At 45.6% G+C, this 12,813-nt stretch overlaps 1 protein-coding gene across 2 annotated transcripts in view; it reads right to left on the bottom strand.

The window, feature by feature from the left end:
* Positions 1-6,203: 6,203 nt before the first annotated feature.
* The window catches only part of SLIT3 (slit guidance ligand 3), a 457,068-nt gene continuing 450,458 nt past the window's right edge, over positions 6,204-12,813 (bottom strand). The window contains exons 36-37 of one of the 2 annotated variants that reach the window (XM_085073420.1): positions 10,664-10,872; positions 6,204-9,585 (exon numbers count right to left, since the gene is read on the bottom strand). In XM_085073420.1, coding sequence (XP_084929546.1) covers positions 9,344-9,585; positions 10,664-10,872 — 451 coding nt within the window. In that variant the 3' untranslated portion in view covers positions 6,204-9,343. The remainder of the gene's footprint in view (positions 9,586-10,663; positions 10,873-12,813) is intronic. The other variant, XM_085073421.1, reaches the window with a different exon arrangement.

Genomic DNA, 12,813 nt, shown 5'->3' with positions numbered 1-12,813 from the left:
AGCAGTGCCATGCCCAGTCTTTCCTTAAACACCTCCAGGGACGGTGACTCCACCACCTCCTCGGACAGCCCATTCCAATATTTAATCGCCCTTTCTATGAAGAAATTCCTCTTGATACCCAACCTAAACCTTCCCTGGTGTGAGTTGAGGCTGTTTCCCCATGCCCTGTCCCTGTTCCTTGGGAGCAGAGCCTGACCCCCACCCGGCTGTCCCGTCCTGTCAGGGAGCTGTGAAGAACAAGAAGGTCCCTCCCGAGCTTCCTTTTCTCCAGGCTGAGCCCCTTTCCCAGCTCCTGCAGCCACTCCCACTGCTCCAGAGCCATTCCCATCTCCGCTCCCTTCACTGGACACATATCAGCCCCTCAGTGTCCTTTCTGAAGGGCACAGGGGCCCAGAGCTGGACAGAGCCCCTCACCAGTGCCCAGCACAGGGGTACAATCCCTGCCCTGGCCCTGTTGGTGACACCATTCGTGACACAGGGCAGGATGTCCTTGGGCACGCACTGGCTCCTGTGCAGTACGCAAAGGTGTGAGCACAGTCAGTACACGTCACACCCTGTCCGAGGGTCGTGGCGTCTGTCCTGACTCTCTGCAGCCAGAGGGAAGCCCACTGCCAGGGGCAAGACACAGTGAGGTCTCCCACCTACTGCTCGCAACTCTGGGCTTTCCAGCAAGAATTCATAATGTTTTCTTTTTCTACCTTCCCCCCTCTCCTTTGTGATAAAGTGCCACGTAATTATAGATCAATGGCTGTAACCTAGGATCAATCAAAAATTTCTGGTCTAGGAGGAGGGTTTGGGAATAAACTCCCTCTTGGAAGCTGGAGTTTCTTTGTGTCTGGAGTTTAGCTTTGGCAAAAGTCTCTTTTGAAGTAACCCTTAACAAACCAAGGAAAGACTAAATCCTCAACTGCCTGGGCATGGGGTTTATTCACAAACCTGTTTTGTAAGGACAGGAACCGTATCTTTTCATCCTCCATTCCTCTGCTGTTCCTAAACACATAAAATCTGTCATATAAGGATTTATTCTTAATTTTAATCCAGAATCTTACATTAAAAAGCTTAAATTCTCAAGTGGATGCCCTCTCCCATTTATCATGTTTCCTTTCTGAAATGTCTGTATTTGGGAAATGTACTCTGAAGTCTTCTAAGTGTTTATTTCTTCTCTTTAAAGGAAGTTCAGAGTGTATTAGCAATGCTGCAGAACTTCTCTCTTTCCGTTAGCTACGTGTAATCGTGGAAATTCCCGTGTGTGAGGAAATTTTGGGGTGGTTTCGTGGTTTTTCAATGCAATGTAGTTTGCTATTGAAACATTAAACACAAGCATTTGCATACAAGTTAGGAAATACAAGAATTTAGCTGCTACCTGGAAGTTAACTTGCTCGTAAATATACACTGTGATTGGAAAAGAGAGTCTTTAATTTCCTGCCTGTCACTGGACTGTGCAGTGTGGAATGTTTGGTGTAAAATGAGCTATCTGGTGTCTCGCAGACGTCTCTGGTGGGGCTGGGGAAAACAGATCTGCAGGGAGATTTTTTATTACCTTAATTCTGAGGCATTTTTTCCAGCACTGACACTCTATGTTTCCTACACACCTTCTAACTTGAGCGGAAATGAAATACCATCCCTGGGAAGTGCTGGTAATAAATATGTACATGCAGCCCAGAAAAAAAGAAAAAGCATAGTGTACAGCGTGACAGCTATCTGATTCCTGCTGTCTTGAAACAGGCAGAAAAGTTCCTGACCCAGCCTTTCCCTGAGGAAATGATAACTCTCCCTTTCCAGCAATGTGGATTCACTGACTGCTTTCCTAGCCTCTTGACTCTATCAGTGACAAAAATGCATATTTTGTGCATGGGTTTTAGGAGCAAGTTCTGAATCTGAATACACTGGATGCCCACTTGAAGCTATCAAGCAAACCCTCTTAACTCATCTCCTTATGGGAAAAATGGGAGTAGATAAAGGGCTCTATGATAATTAATGAACTAAGGGCTGTTCAGTTAAAAACAAGATCGGCAAATGTGTAGGTTCAGTTTCTTCACAAGAAGCTGCAGTGTTTTATCTGAATGTCACACCTAAGACAGAATGTGTGAAGTAAAACCCCAGAAAACCAAACTGAGATCAGTGCTCAGCTATCTTTATTCTGTGTCAGAGTAGAGGTTTAGCTCAAACTGGAAGTTTAACACAGGCCTGTGAGAGGCTCAGAACGTTCATTAATTTGCAGAGCAATTGATTTATAAATTATGAGCACTTTGAGATTGGAGTTATTTGTATGTCAGTCAACACACTGCTTGGAATAGCCCCTGAGTAAGAAGAAATAAATCTGAAGGTGAATGTGTGATTGGTTGCATAAATATAAATACAAATGTGTGTATATATACACACACACTCTTCTATAACTACTGTCTTAAAGTGCTATGCAGTGTCTGTGGGTAATGAAACCAGACGAGAGGATTTTATGTGAATGATACTCCTGAAGGCAATGACTTTTTTTTCTTTTTTTTTAACCAGTATTTACCTCAACATAGTAAATTTTAAGATAACATTTTAAAAACCCCACCCGCCAGCAGTTCATTGAGTGCTTTACCAGGAAAAAACTAGGGCAGGTTAAGAGATGCAAAATATGCTGGCTTGTAACGAAGGAAGTTTAATCTCCTTTTTAGTAACTGCCTGTTGTGCCTGCTCTTATCACATGCTAGGTGAAAGCCTGATATTATCTCGTGTACTGCAAAGTCCCCGCCTAAATTACCTTGTGGTATTTGGTTCCTGTAACCTTGCTCTGCGAGAAATGTGGGAGGCAGGGCTGAGGCTTTTGCCTGTCGAGGTTTAACCCCAGCCAGCAGTCAAACCCCTCACAGCCACTCCCTCACTCCCCCATCAGCGGGATGGGGAAGAGAACTGGAAGGGTAAAAGCGAGAAAACCCTTGGATTGAGATAAATTGAGATAAAGACAGTTTAATCGGGAAAGTAAAATTTATGCATGCAAGCAAAGCAAAACAAGGAATGAATTCACTTCCCATGGGTGGGCAGGAGTTCAGCCATCTCCAGGGACCATAGCTCCATCACATGCAACAGTGACTTGGACATCATCACTCATCACTCCAAACATCTCCCCCTTCCTCCAGCAGAGGAGCTGGTTAAGTGCTGCTGGTGGAAGATTAGCTGGAACACTAGACCACTGACAATGGCCTGATTCCCTGTAAGTTTTGAGCTATCCCCTGAGCACTCATTTACCTGCTTTCCTCTCTCCCACACCTCTGAGGTAGGATGTGTACTTTTCCTCCCCAGATAAGACACAGCATTGTAAAATATTATTTTTACAGAAAAGGAGTGATCCTTGGGCCATGGGGACAAGCCTCGTAGACAAGTCAGAGAAGGCAGTGTCATCCCCAGACTACCTTGAGCATCATTGCACTTTGAAAGCTCAGAAGCCCTGGGAAAGGAGAAGGTCAAGAGATCACACAGGAACAAGATACAAAGCTGTGCATGTCTCACAGCAACTTCTGTTCTCTTGCTTGTGAGACTGTGGGGTGCCCCCTGCGTCACGGGATAAATTTAAGCTCCTCATACTAATAGGTACTGCTTGTAGTGCCTGTGTGCTCCATTCCATGCCCGAGGAGTTTCCTGCTGCCTGCAGGGCTCTCGGAGGGTGAAGGTGCTCAGAGGAGCAGCTGTGCTTTCTTCACAGACGAGAGGTATCACAGGCTGTGGGCTGTGTGCCTTCCAGCTCTGAGAGCCCTGCTGGGTGCTCAGCTCTGCAGGCATGCAGTGCTTTTGCCTCAGTGTGTGTGAGCAAACAGCAGCAACATTGGGGTAGAAACAGCAGAATCAGGTGTTACTCCATAAGGTGCTAGCAGGGAAATAATCAGTATCAACAGCAGCCTTATGACACTGACATCAGGCCACTGTCTGAGGGTGCCACAGTGCGTAGGCACAAGCTATCCCATACACCAGCACCTGGAGCCCTTGTCCTGCTGCCAGAGATGGTGCTGAGGAAGTGCTGGACACCCTCAGCTCTCACATGCCCTCCTGGGGCTCAGCAGGGCTGTCCTTCTTCTGCTAGTTCATGCAGATTCCTGGGGTAAACCCACAGTAACCCCATGCCACATTGCAGCTTGTGGGGACAGCAGGGACTCCTGTCCTCAAGGTGAACAATGCTAGGAAGCTGATGGTTCAGTATCAGTAAAACCTGAGAAATTACTATTTAAAGTTTCCCAGAAAGTCCATGTATCACATATACACGTGCTCCTGTGAGGAGCAGCTGAGGACTCTGGGCTTGTCTAGTCGGGAGGGAGGGAGTCTGAGGTGTCACCTCACTGCACACTGCATTTCCTGTGAGGAGGAGACATGGAGACAGCGGTGCTGGGCTCTCCTCTGCAGGGTGCAGGGACAGCATGTGTGGGACTGGTTCAATTTTGAGCTAGGGAGGTTTATACAGAATGTCGGGGAGCATTTTTTGTGGAAAGGCTGATCAAACCCTGGAACAGGCTTCCTGGAGAGGCAGTCATACCCCAGGCCTGGCAGTGTTTGAGGCATTTGGACAATGCCCCCAACAGCAGGCTGTGACTCCCATCAGTCCTGAATTGCTCAGCTGTTTGGACCAGATGAGTGCCTTTCTGCTGAAATATTCCATTCCATTCCATTCCATTCCATTCCATTCCATTCCATTCCATTCCATGCCATTCCATTCCATGCCATTCCATTCCATTCCATGCCATTCCATTCCATGCCATTCCATTCCATTCCATTCCGACGGGCCGCCCTGCGGCGCCACCTGGTGGCGGACCCCGTTCACCTCCGCTGTCTTCGAAAGCTGCGGGAGCACATCCTGGAAAACATCCCAGAAAACATCCTGGAAAACATCCCGGCAACATCCCGGCCAGAACGATACCGGACCGAACACCCAGTGACCCAGTGTGACATCTCTGAGCCTTAAACCAAGGCATCGGGAGCACCTCGGGCTCGGCAAACCTGAGCCAAATCCGCCTGTCCATGGCACTGAACCACGGGGCTGCCTGCTGTGAGCTATAGCAGAAGCTGGGAGGTAACTCCTAAAAGAGGTCACAGAGATCAGAAGTGACAGAACCCCGGAGAACAACGCAAACTCTGCAGCTAACCACTGAGCAAACAGCTGCTCCATCCAACTATTCCCTGCCGACTAGAAAACACAAAGATACAGGAACACGGGATAGATAATTTCCAGCATTGTTTGCCTCGTACCAACGGCTGCAGAGAGATACCTGGGGCATTACAAGCAGAAGCACACACAAGAACATTGTCTCCTCGAGCTGCAGTGCCTGCTCAGAGACCCCCATGCTGCCCAGCCACGAGCAGTGCAAATAAACTGTTGAGCAAACTACGGCAGCCAATACCCAGACATTTTTGAACACTTCCCTGCTAGCTTTTTTAGTGGGCTCAGCTGGGTTTGCTTTAGGTGAAAATGCTGCCATCTGCTACAATTATGTAATTAACCTTCATAGTTCAGATTTAATGATGCTCATTAAGGTTGAGTGTTTTTATTGGCTAACTGCTGTCACCAGTTTTGCATGGAACTGCAAAGGCAACTCTTAAGGGCCATAGTTTGAAGCATAATTAGCAATATATGAGCGTTGCACAGGGGCATGGGTGAGGGAAGGCAGAGGACTAGGGGGAGGTTAATTTTGTTCTATGCTAAGGCTGGAATGCAGTGAATAGCAGAAACCTGTTACAGCTGGATCACTAATAATAATCAGCTACAGTCATGTGGCAGCAGATTTGGAGTGTATGTGTGTCAGGACATCACAGGATCCCTCCCATTAATGGTTGTCTCTGTGACTTCCATTTCCTCAGCCAGACTTCCTCCAGCTCCATTCCCAATATTTCTTCATGTATTCTAACATTAGTTAATGAGTGTGTTTTTGCTGTAGGCCTTTCTCAAGCAGTTTTGAAAATGTAGCAAATAAAGTATTTAATTAAAGAAAATGTCCAGGATCAAAAACTATGTGTCTTAATTCATCTGTGCATTTAAGACTCATAAAATATTAGGATGTGATGCCATAAAAATTTGTAACTACTGTTCATACCACCTTTAACTACAGCTGTTCTTTGACTTTGTCCAAGAGGAATGTCTGTAATTTCCCCATCATTTCCTTTGGACTACCTTGTGGACATTGAAGTTTGGACTCAATACCTCAAGTACCCAGAGAAATAATCTGCATCACAAGGTGTTACAATCTTCCATAACCCAACAATTTATTTAAACTTACATCACAATGAGAATCTAATAATAAAATACATCAGCTCACACCAGTCTGCATTGCCATTTTTAAAGGGTAAGTATCTTTCTTCACTTTGTATTAAAACTTCCCGGAGGTAAAAACTACTGCATTGTACCCATAGTTCTTGAAATCTATTGTAACATTAGGCAGGTTACAGAGGAACTTTCAGAGCTAATTACACTTCAGTTAACCTCACATTTTTGGCACATCTGAATGCTTTTTATTTTCTTCTTAACATAAAATAATTTTATAACAAGTCAAAGAATCATGGACATAAAGCATCACTATCCAGTGGCAAGTGCTGCCTAAAAGCATACAAAAATTGCATCATTTGGTTACAAAATAGGTATTTTCTTAGTTCTTTATCCCAGCTCTTAACACTGAAGTGCCATGACAGAAAAGGGCCAGGAACAGGGCCGGCCTTGCTGAGTTGTTGCTGGTCCCTTTGCTGCAAGGCTTGGCTTAAGTAAATCCCAGAGTGATGTGTTAACAAGATGTTGATGGCTTTTGCCTTGGCAGGCCATTGCTCTCAAAGCACCCTCCAGCAGGTGCAAGGCCACCCGTAAATGTCACCCTCTTTCTCACAGTGCTGCTGCTCAAGTGACAAAGTGAACACAGCTTTGGACAGCTTCAAGAGGGGCTGTGTTTCTGCAGCCCTTGGCAGTCGAGTGGCTGCAAATCTGAGGGCTGCTGAGCCACTGCTAGGCTGGATTTCTTCTGCCCCACACCACAGCAGCTGCTTCTTCAGAAATTAAAATGTTTTTAAGCAGGAATGAAACATTAATGGTAGTAGTGTGCCTGGCATATATTTGCACAAGTGTTTGCAGTCACTTGCATGAATTTTTAAAATGTGTGGGTTGTGGTTTAGGTGATTTTTGTTGTACACCACAAACCCCAGCTGCTATGAGCTTCTGATGTTATATTAACAATAAAAAGCAGTCCACAGTACTTGCAACCAGGGTTAGTTTTTTCCCTGGTTTTTGAGCTGTACCGTATCAAAATGTACTGTATGTCTGGCATATTAACTAGTGATTGTTTCATGTTTCACTGATTGCCAGCTCCATGCACTAGTATTTATTTTGATGATTTTTGGAGATGGCTGTTACATTGGTTATGTCCTTTCTGCTCACATTGCTCTGGTCATAACAGAAATGTGAATGAACTGCTGCAGTGAAGGAGAGACTGACATAGCAAAAGAACAATAAGCACGTTACAACTTTCTGGCTCTATTATAGCTAGATGGTCTCTTCACTTTAGTGGGAAATAAACATGTCTACTTGCCATGGCAAGTATGCAACAGGGTTGCATTCTGTGCATCTTTCCAAAGCCCAGATTAAACAAAAGTCCCATTTTCTTGATTCAGCTTTCCTACCCATCCTTTGCTGAAGGCCCTGATCTGAAATCCTTTTGGTGAGACTAGTAAGTGTTCCCAGAAGGACGTTATGGCTGCTAGGAAGCATCTCTGACTATCTTTCTTAGAGACAGAGAACTTGAAGAAAGGATCATAATGCTCCATTAGAGAAAGAAAGAAAGAAATTACACAAATAGAACAGTTGTTCATGGGGAGGTTTGAAACTTACAGTAAGAGGAAATTCAAGGTATCCATGGTGCTCTTTGCACATATGTCTTGACCCTGAAAGGCAGCCCTGACAAAAACCCTTCAAAAGTCAAACTCACTCCCAGAGTCAACTCTTCCCTTACATCCACAGTGAGAATTTATTCCTGTGTTGATTTCCATTTCCTACTCAGCAGCTGCTCTGCACACAGCCCAGGTGAGTGGGGTCCTTCGGGAGGCACAAGTGCAGGACACGGAGTAGATGGAGAGCTTTGGCTGAGCTGGTCAGTGTGCCCTGGCTGGAGCTGTGACACCTCTCCCTGTGCAGAGGACAGCGCTCTGGGCTGGACAGATGTTGGCTGAATACCTTCACACAGATATAGTGCAACTTGTGCTCATTTGGAAAGCTGTGGGGAGGCAGCAGCTGCTCAGTGCCAGCGCCTGGCTGAGCAGCAGCCCCAGCCCAGCTCACACCCGTGGCTCGAGTGACAGTGGCACTAAAAGCCGAGATGTTGCAGGCGCATTCTGGCACCTGCAGTATTTTCATGCTCTTTACAACCTTTGCAAGTTAAAGTGTCAAGGTGTGATAAACTATGTAGCAGTGCATTCCTTACATTTCATATACAAAAAAGGGCTCAAGACTGGGAGCAAGAAGGCACAAACTTGGGAAATAACATAGCTGAGGAGTTTACACAAAAGTACCATGTCATTTATTAGGCATCACTTAGCACTTATTTCACATTTTGCCCCCAAATTACCCAAAGCAACATAAATTTCTCCACTTCCTTTCCCTTCGCACCCTTCTTTTGGATAAAGCTGCCTGTGCTCTATAGATACAGTTGCTGAAGAATATAACGTGAACACAGATAAATACAACATACACAGCAAAAAATGTATTATAGTATTACAATAGTCAAATTATGTAGTTAGCCTCAAGCTACGGCAGTGCCTGTGTGCTCCAGGGAACCAGTTCACAAACAGCAAGCGGGGCCACTGTACAGGAGCAAACCAGCATGGCAGTGTTGGGAAGAGAAGGGGCTGGGCAGGCTCTCCGGGTGCCTGGATGCAGTCAGTCACAGGGATCTGCTCACCTGGAACTCCCAGCCAGGACCTCGGAACTTTCTTCAGCTCGTATCAGTCCGGTGGCAGGTCCTTGGAACACCTTTACGTCTGTTCATTGTGCATACACATGAAGTCACCCCACATTCCTCCTGCTAGGCTATGTTTTCTTATATATATATATATATAATTTTTTTTTAACCTTTTAGCTTTTGAAATTTTTTTTCTTACAACTGTTAAAAAAGTTTCATGGTAAAAATAGCTCACTATATGATACATATACCCAAAGTGGTGCGATACTTTATATAATAAAAGATGAAAATAGTCACTTTCCATAATAAAAATAAGTTCTATTTTTTGCTTATTTTACAATATACTTAATAATTCTTTTCTTCTTCTTCACTCTGAAAGTAAATAGGTCCCGTTTTGATAGCGCTTCTGAGTCGATTAAAGTGGCAAGAGACCGGAGAATGGCTTATAAGCACTTTGAGCAGCCGCATTCCACGTGTCTCTCCAGTTCTTCCGTGAAGGTGGAGCCGTCCACGCACTGGAAGAAGTATTTCCGCCTCTTGCTGCGCAGGGGGACACAGCACTGGCCGCTGCCACAGCTGCCACGGCACTCCAGGCGCGGCACTTTGGAGGTGCTGGCACACGTCGTGTAGCCCTGCTGCTTACGGACCACTTCCCGAACGATGTCTCCTTGGCAGAGGTTCTCTGCTGGGACAACGGAGATGGAAAGGAGAAAAAAGCGTGGTAACTATTTTGCCAGATACTCCCCGAGCATCAGCAAACAGCCCTGTGGTCATAATGTGATTCAAGACAAACAGATGGCATGAGAAGAATCTCAATCTTTTATTGCTTTGTACCTGCCACCAAAACGGAGCTTGTGCTCCACAAATGTGTAATATCCGGTGTGAGGCCAAGGCCAAGCAGCCCTGCTGGCTTTGATCAGCAGTCTGGAAGTGTTTTAATGAATGCTGAGTGTTGAGTCCTGCAACACTCCTGCAAAGTAAGAATTAGTTTTACCATGTCTGCTTCTCAGGAGCAAAGGTCAGCCTGCTCTGCGTGACACCAGTGCTCTGGGACACCTGAAAGTGTCTGTGCTGTTCTGCAGTCCCTGTGCAGCAGCCAGATACATTTTGGTGATGTGTGTATGTATAACCTGGAAAGTCTGTGGTTCATTCACAGGAAAGGCACAACTTAAATAAAAATAATAGAATCCAGCTCCTTCCTTCTGTGCAGGAACAAAAAAAGGCAGAAAGGATGCAGTTAAAACTTACTGAGTTTCCAGGGAGTCTTTACAGGTCAGGGCAGAAAAGCTGGGCCTCTGCCTTAGTAGCAAAGTCCAGCATCATCTTTGAGATTCCCCTGGAAACCTGCCCAGCTGCATCTGAAGGAGCAAGCTGAGAATCTTTCATGACACTTCAGGTGAGTAGTTCCTCCTTGGTAAGACCTCCTTTCCCAGCAGTGCAGTTAACTGATCTCTGCTCATTGAGAGTAAACCTCACAACAACATCTTTAAACATCCCACCCAAATCCTGGGAGCAGCAAACCTTGAGAATCCAGGAGACAGAGAATAAAACTCTTCACTACATGTCCCCTTTCTCTGAGACACTATCTACCCACTGTTGTGTGCTTCTGTTCTCCTCCCTGTACTCTCTGCAGAGGCTGGTCTAGCTTTATCTTCTGCTATTTGCCATTCTCCCCCAAGTCTGAGTGGCATTAATGAGAGATGTAAAGCAGGTGTAAAGTAGGAATGCAGCAGCACAGCTCCCAGCCCCGGGGCCAAGCCTACCTCTGTCACAGAGCTCTCCGCTGTAGCCAGGGTCACACTCACAGTAGGGCTCCCCGTGCTCTGAAACCTTGCACTGCCCGTGGCTGCATTTCAAAGTCCTGCAGGGGTTTGAGGAGTTGTTCTTCTTGTCACAGTATGTGCCCGAGTAGCCCTCCATGCACTTACAGGTGTAAGCAGCACCGGCTGCTGTGCACTTCCCATGCAGACACCTGGAGAAACAGAAGCATTTAGAACTGCTCTTTGCTACATGTGGAAGTTCCTTTTCCCAGAAATGTTTGATTTTGGCATTTCTGCCCATTTAATTCCAGGACACTAATCCAGAAACAGCAGCTCAGTGTCAAACACTCTGGAGGAAACTGTGAGTTTTCAGTGAATACTGGATAACGTTCAGAGAATACATTTAGAATTTGTGAACCTAAGTGGAAAACATTAGGCTCTTCCGTGAGCACAGACCAAGGCTTGGCATCCACACGAGACAGCTCACATTTACAGCAGCAGCACGTGGAACTAAGTGCCAACAATCAAGCTGCATGCCCAGGCTTCCTGAGCAGAGTTACTGCACAAATAATATCAGGTGATGAAAACCAGTGTGATAAACGGAGGTGCTTGTAGCAAAGCTATGCACAGACTTATCAGCGAGCAGCTGCAGTCGAGGGTTCCCCGGCTCCTGTGGTTTGCAGCGAGCTCTGGCATTTCCGAGGAATACCACAGGGTGGGGTGTTGATCCTTAGCAAGTTCTCTGACACCATCCCCACTTCTGCGACAGGGACAGGCTTGAAACGGACTGACAAGAGGGAGGAAAGCAACTTTGTCCAGCCAAGGAAAAACTGCTCAGGACTTATAAACCTTTGGCATAACGTAACTTGACATAAACCCATGTCTCTTTTATTTCTATTTTCTCTCTAGTACTTTAAAATTGTTCCCTATTTATGTTGAATTTTCGTACATTTAATTGTTAAGCTTTGAACTGAAGAGAACAAGTTATAAAAGCAGTTTCAGTCAGGTCAAGACATGCAAAATACTGTAATAAAGGGAGTCACAGTCTATACAAAGCAGTATTTTCTGCTCCAGTAACCAGAGGTTACCTGATCTTTTCAGGTGCATTTCCTCAGTGGGATTCACCTGTGAGTGTTGGAGCAGACACCTGCCAGCAATGCTCCACACTCCCAAAGCCACACTCAACCAGGCGTGGCTTGCATGAGACAGTTCCAAAAGGCTGAAGTAAATTCAGGAAAGGTGGGACAGTGTGTGAGCATTAAAAATACACACAGCAAGGGGCTGTGCTCGTGATCGCCTTACCCTCCTTGGATTATGAGAGAAACAATTCCTCATGTAAACATCTGGAATTCCCTTATTTTTCTCTGTCCAACCACAACAGCTTTGTGTTGACATTGGAAATTCAAGGAAACATTTGGGTCTTCATACCTTTGGTTTGTAAACTGTCAGGTGCTTTTCAACACCTCCAGACTTCAGTACTTTGCAGAATTAGAACCAGAAGCAAGTTTTAAATGGTACCTCTGCCAGGTTCAATTTCTGCCCTTAAGAGAGTGATTATTCACTGCATCAATTTACCTGTCAAAAGTATGTGCTCGTGAAAACTGCCTTCCAAGATAGCAACTGAAGTAACTTCTAAAACAAAAGTACTTCCATCTGCTTACGAAACAACACTGAAATATGCAGCCTGCTGCTCTGCACGGGACTGTTTCCTGTGCATTTGCCATAAGAAAGCTATTCATGCCGTGTTCCTGATGGAGATGTGGTTATTGAGCCTTTGAACTGTAAATACTTTACACTCACGCTCCCTTCACATGCAACACCACGCTATCCTTTAAACTTGCACTTTAAAGGGCTGTTTCAAAGTGTAGCATTTAAGTCAGTTATTTGGGAAATTTAAAACTGCTCACATTGGAGTGCATAATGGTCTTCAGGGAGTTGGTCTGAAGACTGGGCCCAGTGCTGCTGGGAGCAAGCCCCTGAAACCTCCCACTCACAGGCAGCTCTGCTCTGGATCTGTGCAGGCACTCACCTTGTGGGGTTAAGCCATGCCCATTAACAGGAGGGTTTGTATTTTAGTGTGTACAGTCACAGCTGAAGGTATGAACTGTAGCATTAACACCTGAGCTGCTTCAGGACCATAAGCTCGTTTGGCG

The sequence above is a fragment of the Lichenostomus cassidix genome, chromosome 13, assembly GCF_008360975.1.
Source record: "Lichenostomus cassidix isolate B80296 chromosome 13, HeHo_3.0, whole genome shotgun sequence".
In the NCBI taxonomy this organism is placed as follows: domain Eukaryota; kingdom Metazoa; phylum Chordata; class Aves; order Passeriformes; family Meliphagidae; genus Lichenostomus; species Lichenostomus cassidix.
The sequence above is the reverse complement of the archived record's forward strand: the minus strand, read 5'-3'. Positions and strand labels throughout refer to the sequence as shown.